The sequence below is a fragment of the Oncorhynchus masou genome, chromosome 27 (assembly GCF_036934945.1).
Source record: "Oncorhynchus masou masou isolate Uvic2021 chromosome 27, UVic_Omas_1.1, whole genome shotgun sequence".
In the NCBI taxonomy this organism is placed as follows: domain Eukaryota; kingdom Metazoa; phylum Chordata; class Actinopteri; order Salmoniformes; family Salmonidae; genus Oncorhynchus; species Oncorhynchus masou.
In genome coordinates this window covers 2,915,960-2,941,219 of record NC_088238.1, presented here as the reverse complement: position 1 = coordinate 2,941,219, position 25,260 = coordinate 2,915,960, and the positions used below count along the sequence as shown (strand labels likewise).

At 49.7% G+C, this 25,260-nt stretch overlaps 1 protein-coding gene across 22 annotated transcripts in view; it reads right to left on the bottom strand.

Moving 5' to 3' along the window:
- LOC135515570 (TBC1 domain family member 15-like) overlaps positions 1-18,627 on the bottom strand; it is a 91,186-nt gene extending 72,559 nt beyond the window's left edge. For all 22 annotated transcript variants that reach the window (XR_010451818.1, XR_010451819.1, XR_010451826.1 and 19 more), the window contains exons 1-5: positions 18,354-18,627; positions 17,283-17,381; positions 17,117-17,188; positions 11,804-11,963; positions 8,877-9,102 (exon numbers count right to left, since the gene is read on the bottom strand). Coding sequence is in view for 2 of the 22 variants with exons in the window: in XM_064939190.1 (XP_064795262.1) it covers positions 8,877-9,102; positions 11,804-11,963; positions 17,117-17,188; positions 17,283-17,381; positions 18,354-18,497 (701 nt within the window). In the remaining 20 variants the exon portion in view is untranslated. The remainder of the gene's footprint in view (positions 1-8,876; positions 9,103-11,803; positions 11,964-17,116; positions 17,189-17,282; positions 17,382-18,353) is intronic.
- Between the last annotated feature and the right edge of the window lie 6,633 nt (positions 18,628-25,260).

Sequence of the window (25,260 nt, the reverse complement as noted above, 5' to 3'; positions counted from 1 at the left end):
CACACGCATACTGACCCCACACACACACGCTGGACTCTACCCACATGCTCACACACACACACAGCTCACACCCCAACACACACGCATACTGACCCCACACACACACGCTGGACTCTACCCACATGCTCACACACACACACAGCTCGCACCCCAACACACACGCATACTGACCCCACACACACACGCTGGACTCTACCCACATGCTCACACACACACACAGCTCACACCACCAACACACACGCATACTGACCCCACACACACAGGACTCTACCCACATGCTCACACACACACACAGCTCACACCCCAACACACACACACACGCATACTGACTCCACACACACACACACGGGACTCTACCCACATGCTCACACACACACAGCTCACACCCCAACACACACACACACGCATACTGACTCCACACACACACACACACGGGACTCTACCCACATGCTCACACACGCACAGCTCACACCCCAACACACACTGGACTCTACCCACATGCTCACACACACACACACAGCTCACACCCCAACACACACACGCATACTGACCCCACACACACACAGCTCACACCCCAACACACACTGGACTCTACCCACATGTTCACACACACACACACAGCTCACACCCCAACACACACACGCATACTGACCCCACACACACACAGCTCACACCCCAACACACACACACACACACGCATACTGACCCCAACACACACACACAGCTCACACCCCAACACACACACACACACACACACTGGACAATACCCACATGCTCACACACACACAGCTCACACCCCAATACACACACACACACGCATACTGACCCCACACACAGCTCACACCCCAACACACACACACACACACATACTGACCCCAACACACACAGCTCACACCCCAACACACACACACACACTGACCCAACACACACATACTGACCCAACACACACATACTGACCCCACACACACACACACACACACACACACTGACCCCACACACACACTGACCCCACACACACACACACACACTGGACTCTACCCACATGCTCACACACACACAGCTCACACCCCAACACACACGCATACTGACCCCACACACACACACGGGACTCTACCCACATGCTCACACACACACACACACACACGCATACTGACCCCACACACACTTTCACCACATATGTTGCTACCACCGTCTATTATCTATCCTGTTGCCTCGTCATTTTACCCCTATCTACCTCAATTACCTCATACCTCTGCACATCCACTCAGTACTGGTACTTCCTGTATACAGCCATGTTATTACCCGGTACTTCCTGTATACAGCCATGTTATTACCCGGTACTTCCTGTATACAGCCATGTTATTACCCGGTACTTCCTGTATACAGCCATGTTATTACCCGGTACTTCCTGTATACGGCCATGTTATTACCCGGTACTTCCTGTATACAGCCATGTTATTACCCGGTACTTCCTGTATACAGCCATGTTATTACCCGGTACTTCCTGTATACAGCCATGTTATTACCCGGTACTTCCTGTATACGGCCATGTTATTACCCGGTACTTCCTGTATACAGCCATGTTATTACCCGGTACTTCCTGTATACAGCCATGTTATTACCCGGTACTTCCTGTATACAGCCATGTTAATACCCGGTACTTCCTGTATACAGCCATGTTATTACCCGGTACTTCCTGTATACAGCCATGTTATTACCCGGTACTTCCTGTATACAGCCATGTTATTACCCGGTACTTCCTGTATACGGCCATGTTATTACCTGGTACTTCCTGTATACAGCCATGTTATCTTTACTCACTGTGTATTTTTGCCTCGTGTCACAGTCTGCATTTATGTTTAACTCTGCGTTGTTGGTAAAGGGCCCATCAGGAAGCATTTCACTGTTTACGAAGCATGTGACAAACAACACTTGATTTGATGTGATGAAGTACTACTGATGCTTTTCAACACTGGTTGAACGGCCATTTTTACCCTGTAGGCACCTGCAACTTACAACAAGTAGGATAAATTACACTGTAGGCACCTGCAACTTACAACAAGTAGGATAAATTACACTGTAGGCACCTGCAACTTACAACAAGTAGGATAAATTACACTGTAAGCACCTGCAACTTAACACAAGTATGATAAATTACACTGTAGGCACCTGCAACTTACAACAAGTAGGATAAATTACACTGTAGGCACCTGCAACTTACTACAAGTAGGATAAATTACCCTGTAGGCACCTGCAACTTACAACAAGTAGGATAAATTACACTGTAGGGACCTGCAACTTACTACAAGTAGGATAAATTACACTGTAGGCACCTGCAACTTACTACAAGTAGGATACATTTCACTGTAGGCACCTGCAACTTACTACAAGTAGGATAAATTACACTGTAGGCACCTGCAACTTACAACAAGTAGGATAAATTACACTGTAGGCACCTGCAACTTACTACAAGTAGGATAAATTACACTGTAGGCACCTGCAACTTACTACAAGTAGGATAAATTACACTGTAGGCACCTGCAACTTACAACAAGTAGGATAAATTACACTGTAGGCACCTGCAACTTACAACAAGTAGGATAAATTACACTGTAAGCACCTGCAACTTAACACAAGTATGATAAATTACACTGTAGGCACCTGCAACTTACAACAAGTAGGATAAATTACCCTGTAGGCACCTGCAACTTACAACAAGTAGGATAAATTACACTGTAGGGACCTGCAACTTACTACAAGTAGGATAAATTACACTGTAGGCACCTGCAACTTACTACAAGTAGGATACATTTCACTGTAGGCACCTGCAACTTACTACAAGTAGGATAAATTACACTGTAGGCACCTGCAACTTACTACAAGTAGGATAAATTACACTTGCCGAGAATTACTTGCCTCCAAACAAAGTAATTAGAATTTTGAATTTTTTGGTCCAGAACATTTTTTTAGTTGGAAGTGAAAAATCTTTTTTTTTTTTAAATGTTTTATTTTTTATTTAACCTTTATTTAACTTGGCAAGTCAGTTAAGAACAAGGTCTCTATCTTTTTACCATGACAGCCGACCCCAGCCAAACACGGCCTGCCCCCGGCCAAACACGGCCTGCCCCCGGCCAAACACGGCCTGCCCCCGGCCGAACACGGCCTGCCCCCGGCCGAACACGGCCTGCCCCCGGCCAAACACGGCCTGCCCCCGGCCGAACACGGCCTGCCCCCGGCCGAACACGGCCTGCCCCCGGCCGAACACGGCCTGCCCCCGGCCGAACACGGCCTGCCCCCGGCCGAACACGGCCTACCCCCGGCCGAACACGGCCTACCCCCGGCCAAACACGGCCTACCCCCAGCCAAACACGGCCTACCCCCAGCCAAACACGGCCTACCCCCAGCCAAACACGGCCTACCCCCAGCCAAACACGGCCTACCCCCAGCCAAACACGGCCTACCCCCTGCCTAACACGGCCTACCCCCAGCCAAACACGGCCTACCCCCAGCCAAACACGGCCTACCACCTGCCAAACACGGCCTACCACCTGCCAAACACGGCCTACCCCCACCCAAACACGGCCTACCCCCACCCAAACACGGCCTACCCCCACCCAAACACGGCCTACCCCCACCCAAACACGGACGACGCTGGGACAATTGTGCGCCGCCCTATGGGACTCCCAAATCACAACCGGATGTTATACAACCTGGATTTCGAACCAGGGAATGTAGTGACGCCTCTTGCACTGAGATGCAGTACCTAAGACCGTTGCGCCGTTCGGGAGCCCCGAATTTAAGTTTAGGTCACATTTTTTGGGGTCCTGTGCCAGTTGTAAATCAAACAAATAAACGTGTGAACACCATTCGATTGGTGAATTTTGACATATGTTAGAAGAAATAGTTAATTGTGTAATGATATTAATATATTTGACTGCAACTGAAATTGTGTAATGATATTAATATATTTGACTGCAACTGAATGGACTGACTTCAATAGAACCTGAAGCCCTCTAGTGGTGAATTTAGGAATTGCACTGACACCCACTTAAATTTACCATCAAACGCCACAGTTTAACCTCTCTTTCTGGCCATTATATCTGCTAACAAAGGTGCAGAGAAGAACCCACGGGGGGGATAGGAAGAACCCACAGGGGGGATAGGAGGAACCCACAGGGGGGATAGGAGGAACCCACAGGGGGGATAGGAGGAACCCACAGGGGGGATAGGAGGAACCCACAGGGGGTTAGGAGGAACCCACAGGGCGGATAGCAGCAGAGAGGTACCCACAGGGGGGATAGCAGCAGAGAGGAACCCACAGGGGGATAGGAGGAACCCACGGGGGGGATAGCAGCAGAGAGGAACCCACAGGGGGGATAGGAGGAACCCACAGGGGGGATGGCAGCAGAGAGGAACCCACAGGGGGGATAGGAGGAACCCACAGGGGGATGGCAGCAGAGAGGAACCCACAGGGGGATAGGAGGAACCCACAGGGGGATAGGAGGAACCCACAGGGGGATAGCAGCAGAGAGGAACCCACAGGGGGATAGGAGGAACCCACAGGGGGGATAGGAGGAACCCACAGGGGGGATAGCAGCAGAGAGGAACCCACAGGGGGGATAGCAGCAGAGAGGAACCCACAGGGGGGATAGGAGGAACCCACAGGGGGATAGCAGCAGAGAGGAACCCACGGGGGGGATAGCAGCAGAGAGGAACCCACAGGGGGGATAGGAGGAACCCACAGGGGGGATGGCAGCAGAGAGGAACCCACAGGGGGATAGGAGGAACCCACAGGGGGATGGCAGCAGAGAGGAACCCACAGGGGGATAGGAGGAACCCACAGGGGGATAGGAGGAACCCACAGGGGGGATAGCAGCAGAGAGGAACCCACAGGGGGATAGGAGGAACCCACAGGGGGGATAGGAGGAACCCACAGGGGGGATAGCAGCAGAGAGGAACCCACAGGGGGGATAGCAGCAGAGAGGAACCCACAGGGGGGATAGGAGGAACCCACAGGGGGGATAGGAGGAACCCACAGGGGGATAGCAGCAGAGAGGAACCCACAGGGGGGATAGGAGGAACCCACAGGGGGGATAGGAGGAACCCACAGGGGGGATAGGAGGAACCCACGGGGGGATAGGAGCAGAGAGGAACCCACAGGGTGGATAGCAGCAGAGAGGAACCCACAGGGGGGATAGCAGCAGAGAGGAACCCACAGGGGGATAGGAGGAACCCACAGGGGGGATAGGAGGAACCCACAGGGGGATAGGAGGAACCCACAGGGGGGATAGGAGGAACCCACAGGGGGATAGGAGGAACCCACGGGGGGATAGGAGCAGAGAGGAACCCACAGGGTGGATAGCAGCAGAGAGGTACCCACAGGGGGATAGCAGCAGAGAGGAACCCACAGGGGGATAGGAGGAACCCACAGGGGGATAGGAGGAACCCACAGGGGGATAGGAGGAACCCACAGGGGGATAGCAGCAGAGAGGAACCCAGAGGGGGATAGCAGCAGAGAGGAACCCACAGGGGGATAGGAGGAACCCACAGGGGGATAGGAGGAACCCACAGGGGGATAGGAGGAACCCACAGGGGGATAGCAGCAGAGAGGAACCCACAGGGGGATAGGAGGAACCCACAGGGGGGATAGGAGGAACCCACAGGGGGGATAGGAGGAACCCACAGGGGGATAGCAGCAGAAAGGAACCCACAGGGGGATAGCAGCAGAGAGGAACCCAGAGGGGGATAGGAGGAACCCACAGGGGGATAGGAGGAACCCACAGGGGGGATAGGAGGAACCCACAGGGGGGATAGGAGGAACCCACAGGGGGGATAGGAGGAACCCACAGGGGGGGATAGGAGGAACCCACAGGGGGATAGGAGGAACCCACAGGGCGGATAGCAGCAGAGAGGAACCCACAGGGGGATAGCAGCAGAGAGGAACCCAGAGGGGGATAGGAGGAACCCACAGGGGGGATAGCAGCAGAGAGGAACCCAGAGGGGGATAGGAGCAGAGAGGAACCCACAGGGGGGATAGCAGCAGAGAGGAACCCAGAGGGGGGATAGCAGCAGAGAGGAACCCACAGGGGGATAGGAGGAACCCACAGGGGGGATAGGAGGAACCCACAGGGGGGATAGGAGGAACCCACAGAGGGGATAGCAGCAGAGAGGAACCCACGGGGGGGATAGCAGCAGAGAGGAACCCACAGGGGGGATAGGAGGAACCCACAGGGGGGATAGGAGGAACCCACAGAGGGGATAGCAGCAGAGAGTTGTATCTTTCTCTCTACATTGCTGGAAAAGGGAAGCCTTAAAGCATTTCAAAGCTCGTCTGAACCTGCCTGTTGTTTACGAAAGCAGGTGACAAATAAAAATGCATTCATTTTATTTATGTTTTAAACTGAACCTGGCAGAGTGGAAGCAGAACAGAAACCACTTTCAGGATGTGTACCAAAACGGCACCCTATTCCCTATTTAGTGCACTACTTTCTACCGGGGCTCATAGGACTCTGGTCAAAAGTAGAGCACTATTATAGGGAATAGGGTGCCATTTGGGACAAGACCTCAGACTTAACGCCTCTTCACATGCGGCCACAGAACTAACCAGACCACCTGGTGTGTGGGTACCGGGCCACTGTTTTTTGTACAGCAGAACAGGCTACATCTGGCTGGGGGGTGGGGACTGGGGGAGGGGGTGGGGACTGGGGGAAGGGGTGGGGACTGGGGGGGGGGGGACTGTCATACTTTCCTGAAAGCAATCGTCTCCAGCACTGGGAAAGACTTGACTTTCAATTCTAGAGCGCAGTGTGTTTTGGAGTGCGTCTGTCCAGGGCGTGATTGCTCTGCTCAGTCCACTAGTAACTGTCTGTTTAACCTGTAATTGTGTTCACCGTGGGACTGGGCTTGTGCCTTGGCTGACATAGGATAGTGGCCCTTCGAGGAACACAAAGATCACCACATACCCAGTGTGACCAGAGGCAATACATACAACACTCTTCCCTGACTTTTTCTATTGCTAAAGTTGTTTTGTTTTTTTAAACATTTGAATTAAGTGGAATAAGTTGTATTAGACTCACCTAGCCCCAGCTCCCTCGCCTAGCCCCAGCTCCCTCGCCCAGCCCCAGCTCCCTCGCCCAGCCCCAGCTCCCTCGCCCAGCCCCGCTCCCTCGCCCAGCCCAGCTCCCTCGCCCAGCCCCGCTCCTCGCCCAGCCCCGCTCCGCTCCCTCGCCCAGCCCCGCTCCTCGCCCAGCCCCGCTCCTCGCCCAGCTCCCTCGCCCAGCTCCTCGCCCTCGCCCAGCCCAGCTCCCTCGCCCAGCTCCTCGCCCAGCTCCTCGCCCAGCCCCAGCTCCTCGCCCAGCTCCCTCGCCCAGCTCCTCGCCCGCTCCCTCGCCCAGCCCCGCTCCTCGCCCAGCCCCGCTCCCTCGCCCAGCTCCCTCGCCCAGCCCCAGCTCCCTCGCTAGCCCCGCTCCTCGCCTAGCCCCAGCTCCCTCGCCCAGCCCCAGCTCCCTCGCCCAGCCCCAGCTCCTCGCCCAGCTCCAGCTCCCTCGCCCAGCTCCAGCTCCCTCGCCCAGCCCCGCTCCTCGCCCAGCCCCAGCTCCCTCGCCCAGCCCCCTCGCCCAGCTCCGCTCCTCGCCCAGCCCCAGCTCCCTCGCCCAGCCCCCTCGCCCAGCCCCGCCCAGCCACCTCGCCCAGCCCCCTCACCCAGCCCCGCTCCCTCGCCCAGCCCCGCTCCCTCGCCCAGCCCCGCTCCCAGCCCCGCTCCCTCGCCCAGCCCCGCCCCGCCCCGCTCCCTCGCCCCGCTCCCTCGCCCAGCTCCCTCGCCCCGCTCCCTCGCCCAGCCCCTCGCCCCGCTCCCTCGCCCAGCCCCGCTCCCTCGCCCAGCCCCGCTCCTCGCCCAGCCCCGCCCCGCCCCGCTCCCTCGCCCCGCTCCTCGCCCAGCTCCCTCGCCCCGCTCCTCGCCCAGCCCCGCTCCCTCGCCCAGCCCCGCTCCCTCGCCCAGCCCCGCTCCCTCGCCCAGCCCCGCTCCTCGCCCAGCCCCAGCTCCTCGCCCAGCCCCAGCTCCCTCGCCCAGCCCCAGCTCCCTCGCCCAGCCCCGCCCCGCCCCGCTCCCTCGCCCCGCTCCCTCGCCCAGCCCCAGCTCCCTCGCCCAGCCCCAGCTCCTCGCCCAGCCCCAGCTCCCTCGCCCAGCCCCAGCTCCCTCGCCCAGCCCCAGCTCCTCGCCCAGCCCCAGCTCCTCGCCCAGCCCCAGCTCCCTCGCCCAGCCCCAGCTCCCTCGCCCAGCCCCAGCTCCCTCGCCCAGCCCCAGCTCCTCGCCCAGCCCCAGCTCCCTCACCCAGCCCCAGCTCCCTCACCCAGCCCCAGCTCCCTCACCTAGCCCCGCTCCCTCACCTAGCCCCAGCTCCCTCACCTAGCCCCGCTCCCGCAGTTCTGTTTTTGAGAGACGAAGTTGAGTGTGTTTATGTATTCTGTCAGCAGCATGTATATGTACTGTCTGGTCTATGTACTCTGTCAGCAGCATGCATCTCAACATGTATATGTACTGTCTGGTCTACGTACTCTGTCAGCAGCATGTATATGTACTGTCTGGTCTATGTACTCTGTCAGCAACATGTATATGTACTGTCTGGTCTACGTACTCTGTCAGCAGCATGTATATGTACTGTCTGGTCTACGTACTCTGTCAGCAGCATGTATATGTACTGTCTGGTCTACGTACTCTGTCAGCAGCATGTATATGTACTGTCTGGTCTACGTACTCTGTCAGCAGCATGTATATGTACTGTCTGGTCTACGTACTCTGTCAGCAGCATGTATATGTACTGTCTGGTCTACGTACTCTGTCAGCAACATGTATATGTACTGTCTGGTCTACGTACTCTGTCAGCAGCATGTACTTCCTGAGACAGTCCAGGAAGACTTCACTACCTCCCTGGTGAAAGTGTAGGGCAGGCAGCTCAACCCCCATGTTGCTGTCTCTGAGGGTGAACACCAGGTAGGACCAGCCCTCCTCCTTCACCCTGACCGAGGCCAGGTCACTGAGACGGAACAACAGCCGGGAACCCTTACTCTTCTCTGGGATGGGAGCGGGTTGAGGAGGAGCACCTGGAGAGAGAGGGAGAGGGGTTTAGAGACAGGATATACACAGAAACACACAATGAGGTGAGGGAGGTGGAGAGGGGGGAGATGGAGAGGGGGGGTTTAGAGACAGGATATACACAGAAACACACAATGAGGTGAGGGAGGTGGAGTGGGGGGTTTAGATACACAGCACTACACATGTACTCACACAATGAGGTGGGGGAGAGAGGGGGAGAGATGGAGAGAGAGGGGGGGGGTTTAGATACACAACACATGTACAAACACACAGAAGAGAGACACACACAAATGAGAGTATGTGTGTGTATTCTCGCTAGGGGTTTTCCTAATGCAGAGAGACAAGCAGCACAACGTTCATGCCACACTTCATCTATAGTTGTATAGATCCATGTGTAATGCTTTTTAATTTGACTCGCTTGACATTTAAATGTCTGCAGAGCAGGAAGTAGCAGGAGGCCTGATTAATCCCCCAAGGGCCTGCTGGAGAAGATTGATCGTACTGTGGGAAAACTGAAGCAATTAGTCTCCTCTCCTCCAACCAACTTAATCATGGTCGCTCTGCTAAAGCAGCTTCTGGACGTAAAGAGGGGAGGTGTTTTGGAATTCCAGCCAGAGAGGAGGGAGAGAGAGAGAAATATACTGTATATATGAGAGAGACCGCTGCACGCTTAACAAGGTTAAGTCTCGCCAGGAAGAACCACAGAACGGCAAGGCCAAGAACAACAATTATGTTGCATTGTGGTTCCAGTACCAGACATTGTGATTCCAGTACCAGACATTGCGGTTCCAGTACCAGACATTGCGGTTCCAGTACCAGACATTGCGGTTCCAGTACCAGACATTGCGGTTCCAGTACCAGACATTGCGGTTCCAGTACCAGACATTGCGGTTCCAGTACCAGACATTGCGGTTCCAGTACCAGACATTGCGGTTCCAGTACCAGACATTGCGGTTCCAGTACCAGACATTGCGGTTCCAGTACCAGACATTGCGGTTCCAGTACCAGACATTGCGGTTCCAGTACCAGACATTGCGGTTCCAGTACCAGACATTGCGGTTCCAGTACCAGACATTGCGGTTCCAGTACTAGACATTGCGGTTCCAGTACTAGACATTGCGGTTCCAGTACTAGACATTGCGGTTCCAGTACTAGACATTGCGGTTCCAGTACTAGACATTGCGGTTCCAGTACTAGACATTGCGGTTCCAGTACTAGACATTGCGGTTCCAGTACTAGACATTGCGGTTCCAGTACTAGACATTGCGGTTCCAGTACTAGACATTGCGGTTCCAGTACTAGACATTGCGGTTCCAGTACAAGACTTTGACAGATCAAAGAAACCGGACATTTCTCATTGCAGTAGGAATAGTGACATTTGTCTCTCCATAGAGGAAGCATGATGATGCTAAAACATTGATATGTTCTCCATGACTTTCCCTGACTAAATAAACAGGTCAAATCAATGGCCATTCTACTGTGGCCTATCAGGGCCTACTCTGTTCTGCTGTGTTCTAGGGTGTTCTGCTGTGTTCTAGGGTGATCTGCTGTGTTCTAGGGTGTTCTGCAGTGTTCTAGGGTGTTCTGCAGTGTTCTAGGGTGTTCTGCAGTGTTCTAGGGTGTTCTGCAGTGTTCTAGGGTGTTCTGCTGTGGCCTATCCGGGCCTACTCTGTTCTGCTGTGTTCTCGGGTGTTCTGCTGTGTTCTCGGGTGTTCTGCTGTGTTCTCGGGTGTTCTGCTGTGTTCTCGGGTGTTCTGCTGTGTTCTCGGGCGTTCTACTGTGGCCTACCCGGGCCTACTCTGTTCTGCTGTGTTCTAGGGTGTTCTGCTGTGTTCTAGGGTATTCTGCTGTGTTCTAGGGTATTCTGCTGTGTTCTAGGGTATTCTGCTGTGTTCCCACTGTGGCCTACCCGGGCCTACTCTGTTCTGCTGTGTTCTAGGGTGTTCTGCTGTGTTCTAGGGTGTTCTAGTGTGTTCTAGGGTGTTCTAGTGTGTTCTAGGGTGTTCTAGTGTGTTCTAGGGTGTTCTAGTGTGTTCTAGGGTGTTCTGCTGTGTTCTAGGGTATTCTGCTGTGTTCTAGGGTATTCTGCTGTGTTCTAGGGTGTTCTGCTGTGTTCTAGGGTGTTCTGCTGTGTTCCCACTGTGGCCTACCCGGGCCTACTCTGTTCTGCTGTGTTCTAGGGTGTTCTGCTGTGTTCTAGGGTGTTCTGCTGTGTTCTAGGGTGTTCTAGGGTGTTCTAGGGTGTTCTAGGGTGTTCTAGGGTGTTCTAGGGTGTTCTGCTGTGTTCTAGGGTGTTCTGCTGTGTTCTAGGGTGTTCTGCTGTGTTCTAGGGTGTTCTGCTGTGTTCTAGGGTGTTCTGCTGTGTTCTAGGGTGTTCTACTGTGGCCTACCCAGGCCTACTCTGTTCTGCTGTGTTCTAGGGTGTTCTGCTGTGTTCTAGGGTGTTCTGCTGTGTTCTAGGGTGTTCTAGGGTGTTCTACTGTGGCCTACCCAGGCCTACTCTGTTCTGCTGTGTTCTAGGGTGTTCTGCTGTGTTCTAGGGTGTTCTACTGTGGCCTACCCAGGCCTACTCTGTTCTGCTGTGTTCTAGGGTGTTCTGCTGTGTTCTAGGGTGTTCTGCTGTGTTCTAGGATGTTCTGCTGTGTTCTAGGATGTTCTACTGTGGCCTACCCAGGCCTACTCTGTTCTGCTGTGTTCTCTTCCACTCACCTTCATTGTTGCTGGGTTTCTTCCTGAACTGAACAGTGTGAACCATGTCCCATTCTGTCTCACAGCTCAGCTGGTGCTCCACCTGCCTGGTAGGCTTGTCTCCTGGGTCTTGGCTTGGACCCTGGTGCCGCTGTCCCCATTCAAACACAGAGCTCGACTCCTGGGAGAGAGAATACAGGTATACTCAGACCCACCCATATACTGTACTATCTATATACAGTACACACACCCAGATACTGTACTATCTACATACAGTACACACACCCATATACTGTACTATCCACAGTACTGTTCACAAGTTTGGGGTCATGTAGAAATGTCCTTGTTTTCCATGAAAACATACCTGAAATGAGTTGCAAAATGAATAGGAAATATAGTCAAGACGTTGACAAGGTTATAAATAATGATTTTTAATTTAAATAATAATTGTGTCCTTCAAACTTTGCTTTTGTCAAAGAATCCTCCATTTGCAGCAATTGCAGCCTTGCAGACCTTTGGCATTCTAGTTGTCAATTTGTTGAGGTACACTGAAGAGATTTCACCCCATGCTTCCTGAAGCCCCGCCCACAAGTTGGATTGGCTTGATGGGCACTTCTTAAGTACCATACGGTCAGGCTCCTCCCACAACAGTCAATAGGGTTGAGATCCAGTGACTGCTGGCCACTCCATTATAGACAGAACACCAGCGAACTGCTCCTTCCCTAAATAGTTATTGCATAGTTTGGAGCTGTGCTTTGGGTCATTGTCCTGTTGTAGGAGGAAACTGGCTCCAATTAAGCTCCGTCCACAGGGTATGTGGCATGGCGTTGCAAAATGGAGTGATAGCCTTGCTTCTTCAAGATCCCTTTGACCCTGTACAAATCTCCCACTTCACCACCACCAAAGCACCCCCAGACCATCACATTGCCTCCACCATGTTTGATAGATGGCATCAAGCACTCCACCAGCATCTTTTCTGCATCTCATGAATGTTCTTCTTTGTGATCCTAACACCTCAAACTCAGATTCGTCTGTCCATAACACTTTTTTTTCCCCAAATCTTCCTCTGTCCAGTGTTTGTTCTTTTGCCCATCTCAATATTTTATTTTTAATTGGCCAGTCTGAGATATGGATTTATTTTTTGCAACTCTGCCTAGAAGGCCAGCATCCCGGAGTCGCCTCTTCACTGTTGACGTTGAGACTGGTGTTTTGCAGGAACTATTTAATGAAGCTGCCAGTTGAGGACATGTGAGGCATCTGTTTCTCAAACCAGACACAAATGTACTTGCCCTTTTGCTCAGTTGTGCACCGGGGCCTTCTACTTCTCTTTTGGTTAGAACCAGTTTGCACTGTTCTGTGAAAAGGGGTTTTCTAATGATCAATTAGCCTTTTGAAACTATAAATTTGGATTAGCTACATAACGTGCCATTGGAACACAGGAGTGATGATTGCTGATAATGCTCCTCTGTACGCCTACGTAGATATTCCATTTTTTTTTTAATCTGCTGTTTTTCAGAAATGTGTAAGTGACCCCAAAATGTTGTACTATCTATATACTTTACAGAGTTCTGGCTTGGTAGGTGGCTAGCTGGGTGGGTAGGTAGGTGGGTAGGTAGGTAGGTGGCTGGCTGGGTGGGTAGGTAGGTGGCTGGGTGGGTGGGTGGGTGGCTGGCTGGGTGGGTAGGTAGGTAGGTGGCTGGGTAGGTGGCTGGCTGGGTGGGTAGGTAGGTGGGTGGGTAGGTAGGTAGGTGGCTGGCTGGGTGGGTAGGTAGGTGGCTGGGTGGGTGGCTGGCTTGTTGGGTAGGTGGCTGGCTGGGTAGGTGGCTGGCTGGGTGGGTAGGTAGGTGGCTGGGTAGGTGGCTGGCTGGGTGGGTAGGTGGCTGGCTGGGTGGGTAGGTAGGTGGCTGGGTAGGTGGCTGGCTGGTTGGGTAGGTAGGTGGGTAGGTAGGTGGCTGGCTGGGTGGGTGGGTAGGTAGGTGGCTGGGTGGGTGGCTGGCTTGTTGGGTAGGTGGCTGGCTGGGTAGGTGGCTGGCTGGGTGGGTAGGTAGGTGGCTGGGTAGGTGGCTGGCTGGGTGGGTAGGTAGGTTGCTGGGTAGGTGGCTGGCTGGGTGGGTAGGTAGGTGGCTGGGTAGGTGGCTGGCTGGGTGGGTAGGTAGGTGGCTGGGTAGGTGGCTGGCTGGGTGGGTAGGTAGGTGGGTAGGTAGGTGGCTGGCTGGGTGGGTAGGTAGGTGGCTGGGTAGGTGGCTGGCTGGGTGGGTAGGTGGCTGGCTGGGTAGGTGGCTGGCTGGGTGGGTAGGTAGGTGGCTGGGTAGGTGGCTGGCTGGTTGGGTAGGTAGGTAGGTAGGTAGGTGGCTGGCTGGGTGGGTAGGTAGGTGGCTGGGTGGGTGGCTGGCTTGTTGGGTAGGTGGCTGGCTGGGTAGGTGGCTGGCTGGGTGGGTAGGTAGGTGGCTGGGTAGGTGGCTGGCTGGGTGGGTAGGTAGGTGGCTGGGTAGGTGGCTGGCTGGGTGGGTAGGTAGGTGGCTGGCTGGGTGGGTAGGTAGGTGGCTGGCTGGCTGGGTAGGTGGCTGGGTAGGTGGCTGGCTGGGTGGGTAGGTAGGTAGGTGGCTGGCTGGGTGGGTAGGTGGCTGGCTGGGTAGGTGGCTGGCTGGGTGGGTAGGTAGGTGGCTGGGTGGGTGGCTGGCTGGGTGGGTAGGTAGGTGGCTGGGTAGGTGGCTGGGTAGGTGGCTGGCTGGGTAGGTAGGTAGGTGGCTGGGTAGGTGGCTGGGTAGGTGGCTGGGTAGGTGGCTGGCTGGGTGGGTAGGTAGGTGGCTGGGTAGGTGGCTGGCTGGGTGGGTAGGTAGGAGGCTGGGTAGGTGGCTGGCTGGGTGGGTAGGTAGGTGGCTGGGTAGGTGGCTGGCTGGGTGGGTAGGTAGGTGGCTGGGTAGGTGGCTGGCTGGGTGGGTAGGTAGGTGGCTGGGTAGGTGGCTGGGTAGGTGGGTAGGTAGGTGGCTGGCTGGGTAGGTAGGTGGGTGGCTGGGTAGGTGGCTGGGTAGGTGGCTGGGTAGGTGGCTGGGTGGGTGGCTGGGTGGGTGGCTGGGTAGGTGGCTGGCTGGGTAGGTAGGTGGCTGGGTAGGTAGGTGGCTGGGTAGGTAGGTGGCTGGGTGGGTAGGTGGCTGGGTGGGTAGGTGGCTGGGTGGGTAGGTGGCTGGGTATGTGGCTGGCTGGGTAGGTGGCTGGCTGGGTGGGGTGGCTGGGTAGGTAGGTGGCTGGGTAGGTAGGTGGCTGGCTGGGTGGGTGGGTAGGTCGGTGGCTGGCTGGGTGGTTAGGTAGGTGGCTGGGTAGGTGGCTGGGTAGGTGGCTGGCTGGGTGGGTAGGTAGGTGGCTGGGTAGGTGGCTGGCTGGGTGGGTGGGTAGGTGGCTGGGTAGGTGGCTGGCTGGGTGGGTAGGTAGGTGGCTGGGTAGGTGGCTGGCTGGGTGGGTAGGTAGGTGGCTGGGTAGGTGGCTGGCTGGGTGGGTAGGTAGGTGGGTAGGTAGGGGGCTGGGTAGGTGGCTGGGTAGGTGGCTGGGTAGGTGGCTGGGTAGGTGGCTGGCTGGGTAGGTGGCTGGCTGGGTAGGCGGTTAACACTATCAACATTTCCCTTTAAGCTGTGGGAATGTGATCGAGTCAATGCGTGATTAGCCCCTTCCAACGCAACATAACGAAACAAAACGAAGTGTGATCGAGTCAATGCGTTATTAGCCACTTCCAACGCAACATAACGAAACAAAACGAATTGTGATCGAGTCAATGCGTTATTAGCCACTTCCAACGCAACATAACGAAACAAAACGAATTGTGATCGAGTCAATGCGTTATTAGCCACTTCCAACGCAACATAACGAAACAAAACTAATTGTGATCGAGTCAATGCGTTATTAGCCACTTCCAACGCAACATAACGAAACAAAACGAATTGTGATCAAGTCAATGCGTTATTAGCCACTTCCAACACAACATAACGAAACAAAACTAACTGTGATCGAGTCAATGCGTTATTAGCCACTTCCAACGCAACATAACGAAACAAAACTAATTGTGATCGAGTCAATGCGTTATTAGCCACTTCCAACGCAACATAACGAAACAAAACGAATTGTGATCGAGTCAATGCGTTATTAGCCACTTCCAACGCAACATAACGAAACAAAACTAACTGTGATCGAGTCAATGCGTTATTAGCCACTTCCAACGCAACATAACGAAACAAAACTAACTGTGATCGAGTCAATGCGTTATTAGCCACTTCCAACGCAACATAACGAAACAAAACGAATTGTGATCGAGTCAATGCGTTATTAGCCACTTCCAACGCAACATAACGAAACAAAACTAACTGTGATCGAGTCAATGCGTTATTAGCCACTTCCAACGCAACATAACGAAACAAAACGAATTGTGCAAGACTTAGTAGGCAAAACTAACAATGCAAGAGATGTTGTTGTAGTCAGAACACATCGCTGTATGATTCTATTGCGTTGACAGGCACCACTCAGCCCGTACTCTACACAGACCGGTGGCATAACCAATCAGAGCTGCAGTAGTCCTATACACACACAATTATAAACTGGGTGGTTCAAGCCCTGAATGCTGATTGGCTGACAGCTGTGGTATATCAGACCGTATACCACGGGTATGACAGAACATTTAGTTTTACTGTTCTAATTGCGTTGTTATTAGCCCAGTGATAGGTCATCTGTAGTCAGCAATAGGGGAGTGATTGCTTCCTACAAGACCACAACACTTGTACATTTCTAGACATCTTTGAAACGAGAGTCAGGTAAAGGGCTTTTGTTGTTGTCTTAAAGGGGCAGTTGTGTATTTTGAGACAGGCTTGAATAATATAAGTATCCAATAGGCAGAAGGTAGTATAATTTGTCTAATTCCCTGTAATAATGTCAGAATAATAATGAATTGTATTTTAAGTGGTTTCTTGCATCAAACACAATTTCCAGTCACCTCCTGGTCTGAAGGACAAGTGGATAAACAGGTTCACGTCAAGTCCTGCGTGTTTTTTTTTTTAAAAGTCTCATGAAATGTAGGTCTATATTGAACACCACACATTGGCTGCTACTGTAGGCTGACTGATAGAACAGCTATTTCCATGTTAAACAAATTGCTCTGTCTGTCTGTGTTATCAGCACCAGACAACAGTTGTGGCCAAAAGCCAATCAGCAGTTTTTCTATATGAATGTACCAGTAAGATTGATAAGAGTCATCTTGTTAGTATTTTAATATACGCACATGTGTACACTTTGTTTATGATGACCTGAAACATGGAATATATAACATCAAAAGATATGTAAATAAAGTCTAACCTTGGCAGCACACAGCATGGCAGAGTGGTCAACATGTTCCACGGGTTTATATTCCAGCACTATGTCTCCATCCTGGTAGGAATGAGGAGAAGGAATGTTGAGTCTGATCTGTGGACATCCTAACAGGGAAGGACACATCTCACTCTGTTGTTCCATATTGACATACCTGGTCCAGGACACGCAGGGATCCCGAAGTCAGAGAATCCTGCTCCTCACTACTTTCTGGGTCGGTGTGTATAAAAACTCCATCATGCTCATATAGAACCTGAGAGAGAAAGAGGGAAACGCATGCAGAGATGAATACACTTTAACCATGCCACTTTGTTTACATACTCATCTCACATGTATATACTGTACTCGATACCATCTACTGTATCTTGCCTATGCTGCTCTGTACCATCACTCATTCATATATCCTTATGTACATATTCTTTATCCCCTTACACTGTGTATAAGACAGTAGATTAGGAATTGTTAGTTAGATTACTTGTTGGTTATTACTGCATTGTCGGAACTAGAAGCACAAGCATTTTGCTACACTTGCATTAACATCTGCTAACCATGTGTATGTGACAAATAACATTTGATTTTGATTTGATACAACTCATGTTATGTTGTTGTTGGAGACTTGGTAAACAAATATGCCTAGTGTACCTAGCTAGCTAACTTCATCCAAATCAAGTGCTATGTCCATGTGATAATGTAACAGGATACATTGGCTGTATTGTTTATAATTTTGCTCTTTGAACATTGACCAATTTCACATTCTTTCACCTTTCTACCTTTTCAGAAATGTGATGTTGTGGCTAACTAGGTAGCTGGCTCAACCAACTTCCTGACAACTTTTAAACTGTTTTGCATGTTTGTTTTGGTGGTTGTTAGTAACGTTACAACAAGTTAACTCGACTTGTAACTATGAAAGCTAACAACATGAGCCTGTTGGTATTCTGGAAGTAGACAGGTTCAACATTTTACAAGTAACTTCTTATGACCGCAAACCACTTTGTTTCACATGAATCTGCATTACTCTGCCAACTGGACAGGCAACTTCTACTAACTAACGTTAACTGTCATGTGTCGACAATGGCTTTCTCAACTTCTAGCCAACTGTTTTCGGTTAAACTATTTACAAACCCTCACAGACAACATGATCCGTTGACAATGAAAACAAAACATATATATATATATTATTATTATTATTATTTAACTAAATGCCACAAATCTGTTTTCTCAGCACCTTGAAGCCCGCTGAAGTCGCCATGTCGCCTGTCTCAGCTGACGACGTAGTAGGACAGCTCACACGTTTCCAGTTGTTTTGGGAGGGGAGGGCAGAATAAATAACTAAATACTCGTCAATGTGTGTTGCTGATTTTTGACACATTCATTGTAAACCAACGACGCAAATAACGAGATCATTGAAAAAGTTGAGTGTATCTCGCATACAACAGAGATTATTAATTGAACTGTTATTTGTTCAAGCTTCCACTTCCGCAAACATTTGCCAGGGAACATTAGCGTTAACAGGGGTGTAGTCATTATCCCAATTCTGTTGCAAAACGTTTCATAAACGGAACGAAACGGGGCGGGACCTACCTTAATCTGTCCAATAGAATCACTCGTTTCTTTGGAACTGTTTGGACTAATGATTACACCCGGCAGTAGGAGTGGGAGGTGGCACCTTTGGACTTTGTCATAGGATGTTGTTTAGTGTTTAATTTGCGGCTTTTATTCCAGACAAAGGTTGTAAAACCCTGTACATATTCAGTCAAATCAAATTGTATTTGTCACATGTACCGAGTACAACAGGTGAAGTAGACCTTACAGTGAAATGCTTACTTACAAGCCCTTAACAAACAATGCAGTTTCATGAAAAAAGTGTTAAGAATTTCTTACTAAAATTAACTGAAGTAAAAAATAAATAAGAAAATAGAAAAATAACAAATTATTAAAGAGCAACAATAAAATAACTAGCGAGGCTATGTACAGGGGGTACCGGTCAAAGACTGTTGTCATACCTTAAGCGAGCAGGTGATAAAATCAACTCTCTCTCTTCAATTCAAAGGGCTTTATTGGCATGGGAAACATGTTTACATTGCCAAAGCAAGTGAAATAGATAATAAACAAAAGTGAAAGACAATAATAAACAACAAAAGTTTAAAAGGAATTAGAGACATTTCAAATGTCATAGTATGACTATGTACAGTGTTGTAACGATGTGCAAATAGTTAAAGTACAAAAAGGAAAATAAATAAGCATAAATATGGGTTGTATTTACAATGTGGTTTGTTCTTCACCGGTTGCCCTTTTCTTGTGGCAACAGGTCACATATCTTGTTGCTGTGATGTCACAACTGTGGTACTGTATTTCAACCAATATCAAGATTGGATTGTTTTCTAATTCTTTGTGGGTCTGTAATCTGAGGGAAATATGTGTCTCTAATATGGTCATACATTGGGCAGGAGGTTAGGAAGTGCAGCTCGGTGTCCACCTCATTTTGTGGGCAGTGAGCACAGAGCCTGTCTTCTCTTAAGAGGCTGGTCTGCCGATGGCAGCCTCTCTCAATAGCAAGGCTATGCTCACAGAGTCTGTACATAGTCAAAGCCTTCCTTCATCTTGGGTTAGTCACAGTGGTCAGGTATTCTGCCACTGTGTCTCTCTGTTTAGGGCCAAACAGCTTTATAGTTTTCTCCTTATTTTCTTGGTTGGTGAGCGGATCCCAGACCTCACAAACATAGAGGGCAATGGGTTCTATAACCGATTCAAGTATTTTTAGCCTGATCCTAATTGGGATGTCATATTTGATATTCCTTTTGATGACGTAGAAGGCCCTTCTTGCCTTGTCTCTCAGATCACAGCTCTGTGGAAGGTACCTGTGGCGCTGATGTTTAGGCCAAGGTATGTATAGTTTTGTGTGTGCTCCAGTGCAACAGTGTCTAGTTGGAATTTGTATTTGTGGTTCTGGTGACTGGACCTTTTTTGGAACACCTTTATTTTGGCCTTACTGAGATTTACTGTCAGGGCCCAGGACTGAACAGAATCTGTTCTAGTGCCCTCGTCAGTTCATTAAGATATATGTTGAAGAGGGTAGGGATCAAGCTGTCTCACTCCACGGCCCTGTGGAAAGAAATGGGTGTGTTTTCTGCCAATTCTAACCGGACACTTGTTGTTTGTGTACATTCATTTTATAATGTTGCTTTTCCCCCAACACCACTTTCCATCAGTTTGTATAGCAGACCCTCATGCCAAATTGAGTCAAAGGCTTTTTTTGAAATCAACAAAGCATGAGAAGACTTTGCTTTTGTTGTGTTTTGTTTGTCAATAAGGGGGTGCAAGGATGGTAAGTTGGTGGTTGAAGATATCCCTCTAGTGGTGGGTGTGGGGGCTGTGCTTTGGCAGTGGGTGAGGTTATATCCTTCCTGTTTGGCCCTGTCCGGGGGTGTCATCGGATGGGGCCACAGTGTCTCCTGACCCCTACTGTCTCAGCCTCCAGTATTTATGCTGCAGTAGTTTATGTGTCGGGGGCTGGGGTCAGTTTGTTATATCTGGAGTACTTCTCCTGTCCAATCCGGTGTCCTGTGTGAATTTAAGTATGCTCTCTCTAATTCTCTCTCTCTTTTCTCTCTCTCTCTCTCGGAGGACCTGAGCCCTAGGACCATGCCTCAGGACGACCTGACATGATGACTCCTTGCTGTTCCCAGTCCACCTGGTCGTGCTGCTGCTCCAGTTTCAACTGTTCTGCCTGTGATTATTATTATTTTACCATGCTGGTAATTTATGAACATTTGAACATCTTGGCCATGTTCTGTTATAATCTCCACCCGGCACAGCCAGAAGAGGACTGGTCACCCCTCATAGCCTCGTTCCTCTCTTGGTTTTTTCCTAGGTTTTGGCCTTTCTAGGGAGTTTTTCCTAACCACCGTGCTTCTACACCTGCATTGCTTGCTGTTTGGGGTTTTAGGCTGGGTTTCTGTACAGCACTTTGAGATATCAGCTGATGTACGAAGGGCTATATAAATACATTTGATTTGATTTGAATATGTGGCCTGTCGTACGGTAATTTGGTAAAAAGCCAATTTGACATTTGCTCAGTACATTGTTTTCACTGTGGAAATGTAGAAGTCTGCTGTAATGATAATGCAGAGAATTTTCCCAAGGTTGCTGTTGACACATATCCCACGGTAGTTATTGGGGTCGGATTTGTCTCCACTTTTGTGGTTTGGGGTGATCAGTCCTCGGTTCCAAGTTTTAGGGAAGATGCCAGAGCTGAGGATGATGTTAAAGAGTTTAAATATAGCGAGGTGAAATTTGTTGTCTGTATAATTTACAATGTCATGTAGGATACCATCAACACCACAGCCCTTTTAGGGTTGGAGGGGTTGTATTTTGTCCTGTAGTTCATTCAATGTAATTGGAGAATTCAGTGGGTTCTGGTCTTTAATAGCTGACTAATATTTTCTATTGTTCATGTATGTGTTTTTGCTGTTTGTTCTTTGTTATAAAAAAACATATGTTTTGAAGTGGTTTACCCAGACATCTCCATTTTGGATAGATAACTATTTGTGTTTTCCAATTTTCCCAGAAGTTGTTAGAGTCTATGGATTCTTCAATTACATTGAGCTGATTTCTGACGTGCTGTTCCTTCTTTTTCTACAGTGTAATTCTGTATTGTTTTAGTGATTCACCATAGTGAAGGCGTAGACTCAGGTTTTCTGGGTCTTTGTGTTTTTGGTTAGATATGTTCCTCAATTCATTTCTTAGGATTTTGTACTTTTCATCCAACCATTTGTCATTGTTGTTCATATTCTTAGGTTGTCTGGTTGAAATGTTTAGATTTGATTGTGAAGCTATTTAGGCTTTCTACTGCCAAGTTTACACCTTCGCTATTGCAGTGAAAAGTTTTGTCCAGAAAGTTGTCTAAAAGGGATTGAATTTGTTGTGATTAATTGCTTTCTGGTAGGTTTCTACACTACTTTCCTTTCATCTATAACATTTCTAAAATGTATGCAGTTTATTCAGCTTGATGCCTCATGATTGAATATTGCTCTGTTCAAGTAGAATGTGATTTTGCTGTGATCTGATAGGGGTGTCAGTGGGTTTTCTCTTTCTCCTCTCTCTTTCTAATGTATAATTTAGTGCATCTTGTTCTCTCTTAATAGCAAATTAAAGCTGGAATTGCTCCATTTACAGACCAGCTCACACATTTACCTCTTCTGGCTCCTGTAAGACCTCTTTGTCTTCACAGAAGAGAGAGAGAGGAGGGAGAAATAGAGTGAGAGTTAGAGAGTTAGAGAGAGAAACACAGAGAGAGAGAGAGAGAGAAAGAGAGAGAGAGAGAGAGAGAAACACAGAGAGAGAGAGAGAGAGAGGGGGTAGAGAGAGAGAGAGAGAGGAGAACTGGGATATCTGGGATGGATGAGGCTAATATTTCAGGAGACAGAAGGAGACGGGGTATCTGGGATGGATGAGGCTAATATTTCAGGAGACAGAAGGGGTATCTGGGATGGATGAGGCTAATATTTCAGGAGACAGAAGGGGTATCTGGGATGGATGAGGCTAATATTTCCGGAGAGAAGGAGAAGGGATATCTGGGACAGCCCCTGGATGAGTCTGAAGGGAAGTGTGTATCACTTTCTCCTAAACTGTTCTAACTCACCACTCAGTCTGTTCCCACTGGAGGCTACAGCAGTCAGTAATAATGCTCTAAGTTCAAGTACACAACTCCGTGAAGAACCGCTTGGTCTCTGGTTCACTCAACCACAAACATGATGATGACTCCCACAGTTAGACAGAGTGCGAGTGCAGTTTCGTGTATGACTAAAAATGAATATTCTCTCCATGGTGCCCTCCACACACACACACACACACACACACACACACACACACACACACACACACACACACACACACACACACACACACACACACACACACACCGACTAACACAGTTCACTGTTTTCATGAGGTTATTGATGTCATTCTGTAAAAAGTGTCCAGGAAACCTGGCATGTAGTTTTCCTGGTGTGATGTCACCACCTTGGTCTGTGTTCACGGTTACCATTCGTTTTCCTGGTGTGATGTCACCACCTTGGTCTGTGTTCACGGTTCCCATTCGTTTTCCTGGTGTGATGTCACCACCTTGGTCTGTGTTAACGGTTCCCACAAGTTTTCCTGGTGTGATGTCGCCACCTAGTGGTCGTGTGTATTATTAGCTTCTAACCAGTACAACAAGAGGAGGACGCAGTTTGGCTTTTATTGTCATGAATCTTGCCCTGGAGGCAGCCTGCAGAGTAGTCACAACCTGGCACAGCCATAAAGTCAGAAAATATACATTTGAACCTAAACTTAACCACACTGCTAACCCTAATGACTAATCCCAAACTTAAATGAAGACCAAAAAGCAAATGTTTGTTTTCATTAATTTTTACAATACAGACTATTTTGACTTTTAAGCTGGCCCATGTAATGAAAATCACACAGTTCTGCCTCCAGGGCAAGATTAATGACAATAAACGTCAACCTGCCAGAAGGATGGGCCTCCTCCCGTATGAGGGAGAATCTCAAATGCATACTCCTCGCGTCCTCTCTCTCCTCGTTTCCTTCTCAAAAACACATTGGAAAAAGCTAGAGGTCCTTCCCCTCTGATCTTCTCCTCCAGTGGGTTTTGAGAAGGAGACGAGGAGACTTCTCCTCCGGTGGGTTTTGAGAAGGAGACGAGGAGACTTCTCCTCCAGTGGGTTTTGAGAAGGAGACGAGGAGACTTCTCCTCCAGTGGGTTTTGAGAAGGAGACGAGGAGACTTCTCCTCCGGTGGGTTTTGAGGAGACTTCTCCTCCGGTGGGTTTTGAGAAGGAGATGAGGAGACTTCTCCTCCGGTGGGTTTTGAGAAGGAGACGAGGAGACTTCTCCTCCTGTGGGTTTTGAGAAGGAGACGAGGAGACTTCTCCTCCGGTGGGTTTTGAGAAGGAGACGAGGAGACTTCTCCTCCGGTGGGTTTTGAGAAGGAGACGAGGAGACTTCTCCTCCGGTGGGTTTTGAGAAGGAGACGAGGAGACTTCTCCTCCGGTGGGTTTTGAGGAGACGAGGAGACTTCTCCTCCGGTGGGTTTTGAGGAGACGAGGAGTCTTCTCCTCCGGTGGGTTTTGAGAAGGAGACGAGGAGACTTCTCCTCCGGTGGGTTTTGAGAAGGAGACGAGGAGACTTCTCCTCCGGTGGGTTTTGAGAAGGAGACGAGAAGATATTAAGTTTCTCCCTGACTCTTGTTTCTCTCAAGGTTACTTCCTTCTAAGGAGATGTTTACTCTACTGCTGCTTGCATAGGGATCTAGGCCGGCTTACGGTAAAAGCACTTTGTGACTGATGATATAGAAAGGGATTTATGGATGGAATTTGATTTGTCCCAGAGGGCAATTGGTTTTGCAGCAGGTAAGGATGAGATGTAAAAAAAACATGTAAAATCCACATAGATCACAATGATACACCATGACAACAACACAATGATACACCATGACAACAACACAATGATACACCAGAACAACAACACAATGATACACCATGACAACAATACAATGATACACCATGACAACACAATGATACACCAGAACAACAACACAATGATACACCAGAACAACAACACAATGATACGCCATGACAACAACACAATGATACGCCATGACAACAACACAATGATACGCAAGAACAACAACACAATGATACACCATGACAACAACACAATGATACGCCATGACAACAACACAATGATACACCAGAACAACAACACAATGATACACCAGAACAACAGCACAATGATACACCAGAACAACAACACAATGATACACCAGAACAACAACACAATGATACGCCATGACAACAACACAATGATACGCCATGACAACAACACAATGATACGCAAGAACAACAACACAATGATACACCATGACAACAACACAATGATACGCCATGACAACAACACAATGATACACCAGAACAACAACACAATGATACACCAGAACAACAGCACAATGATACACCATGACAACAACACAATGATACACCATGACAACAACACAATGATACACCATGACAACAACACAATGATACACCATGACAACAACACAGTGATACACCATGACAACAACACAATGATACA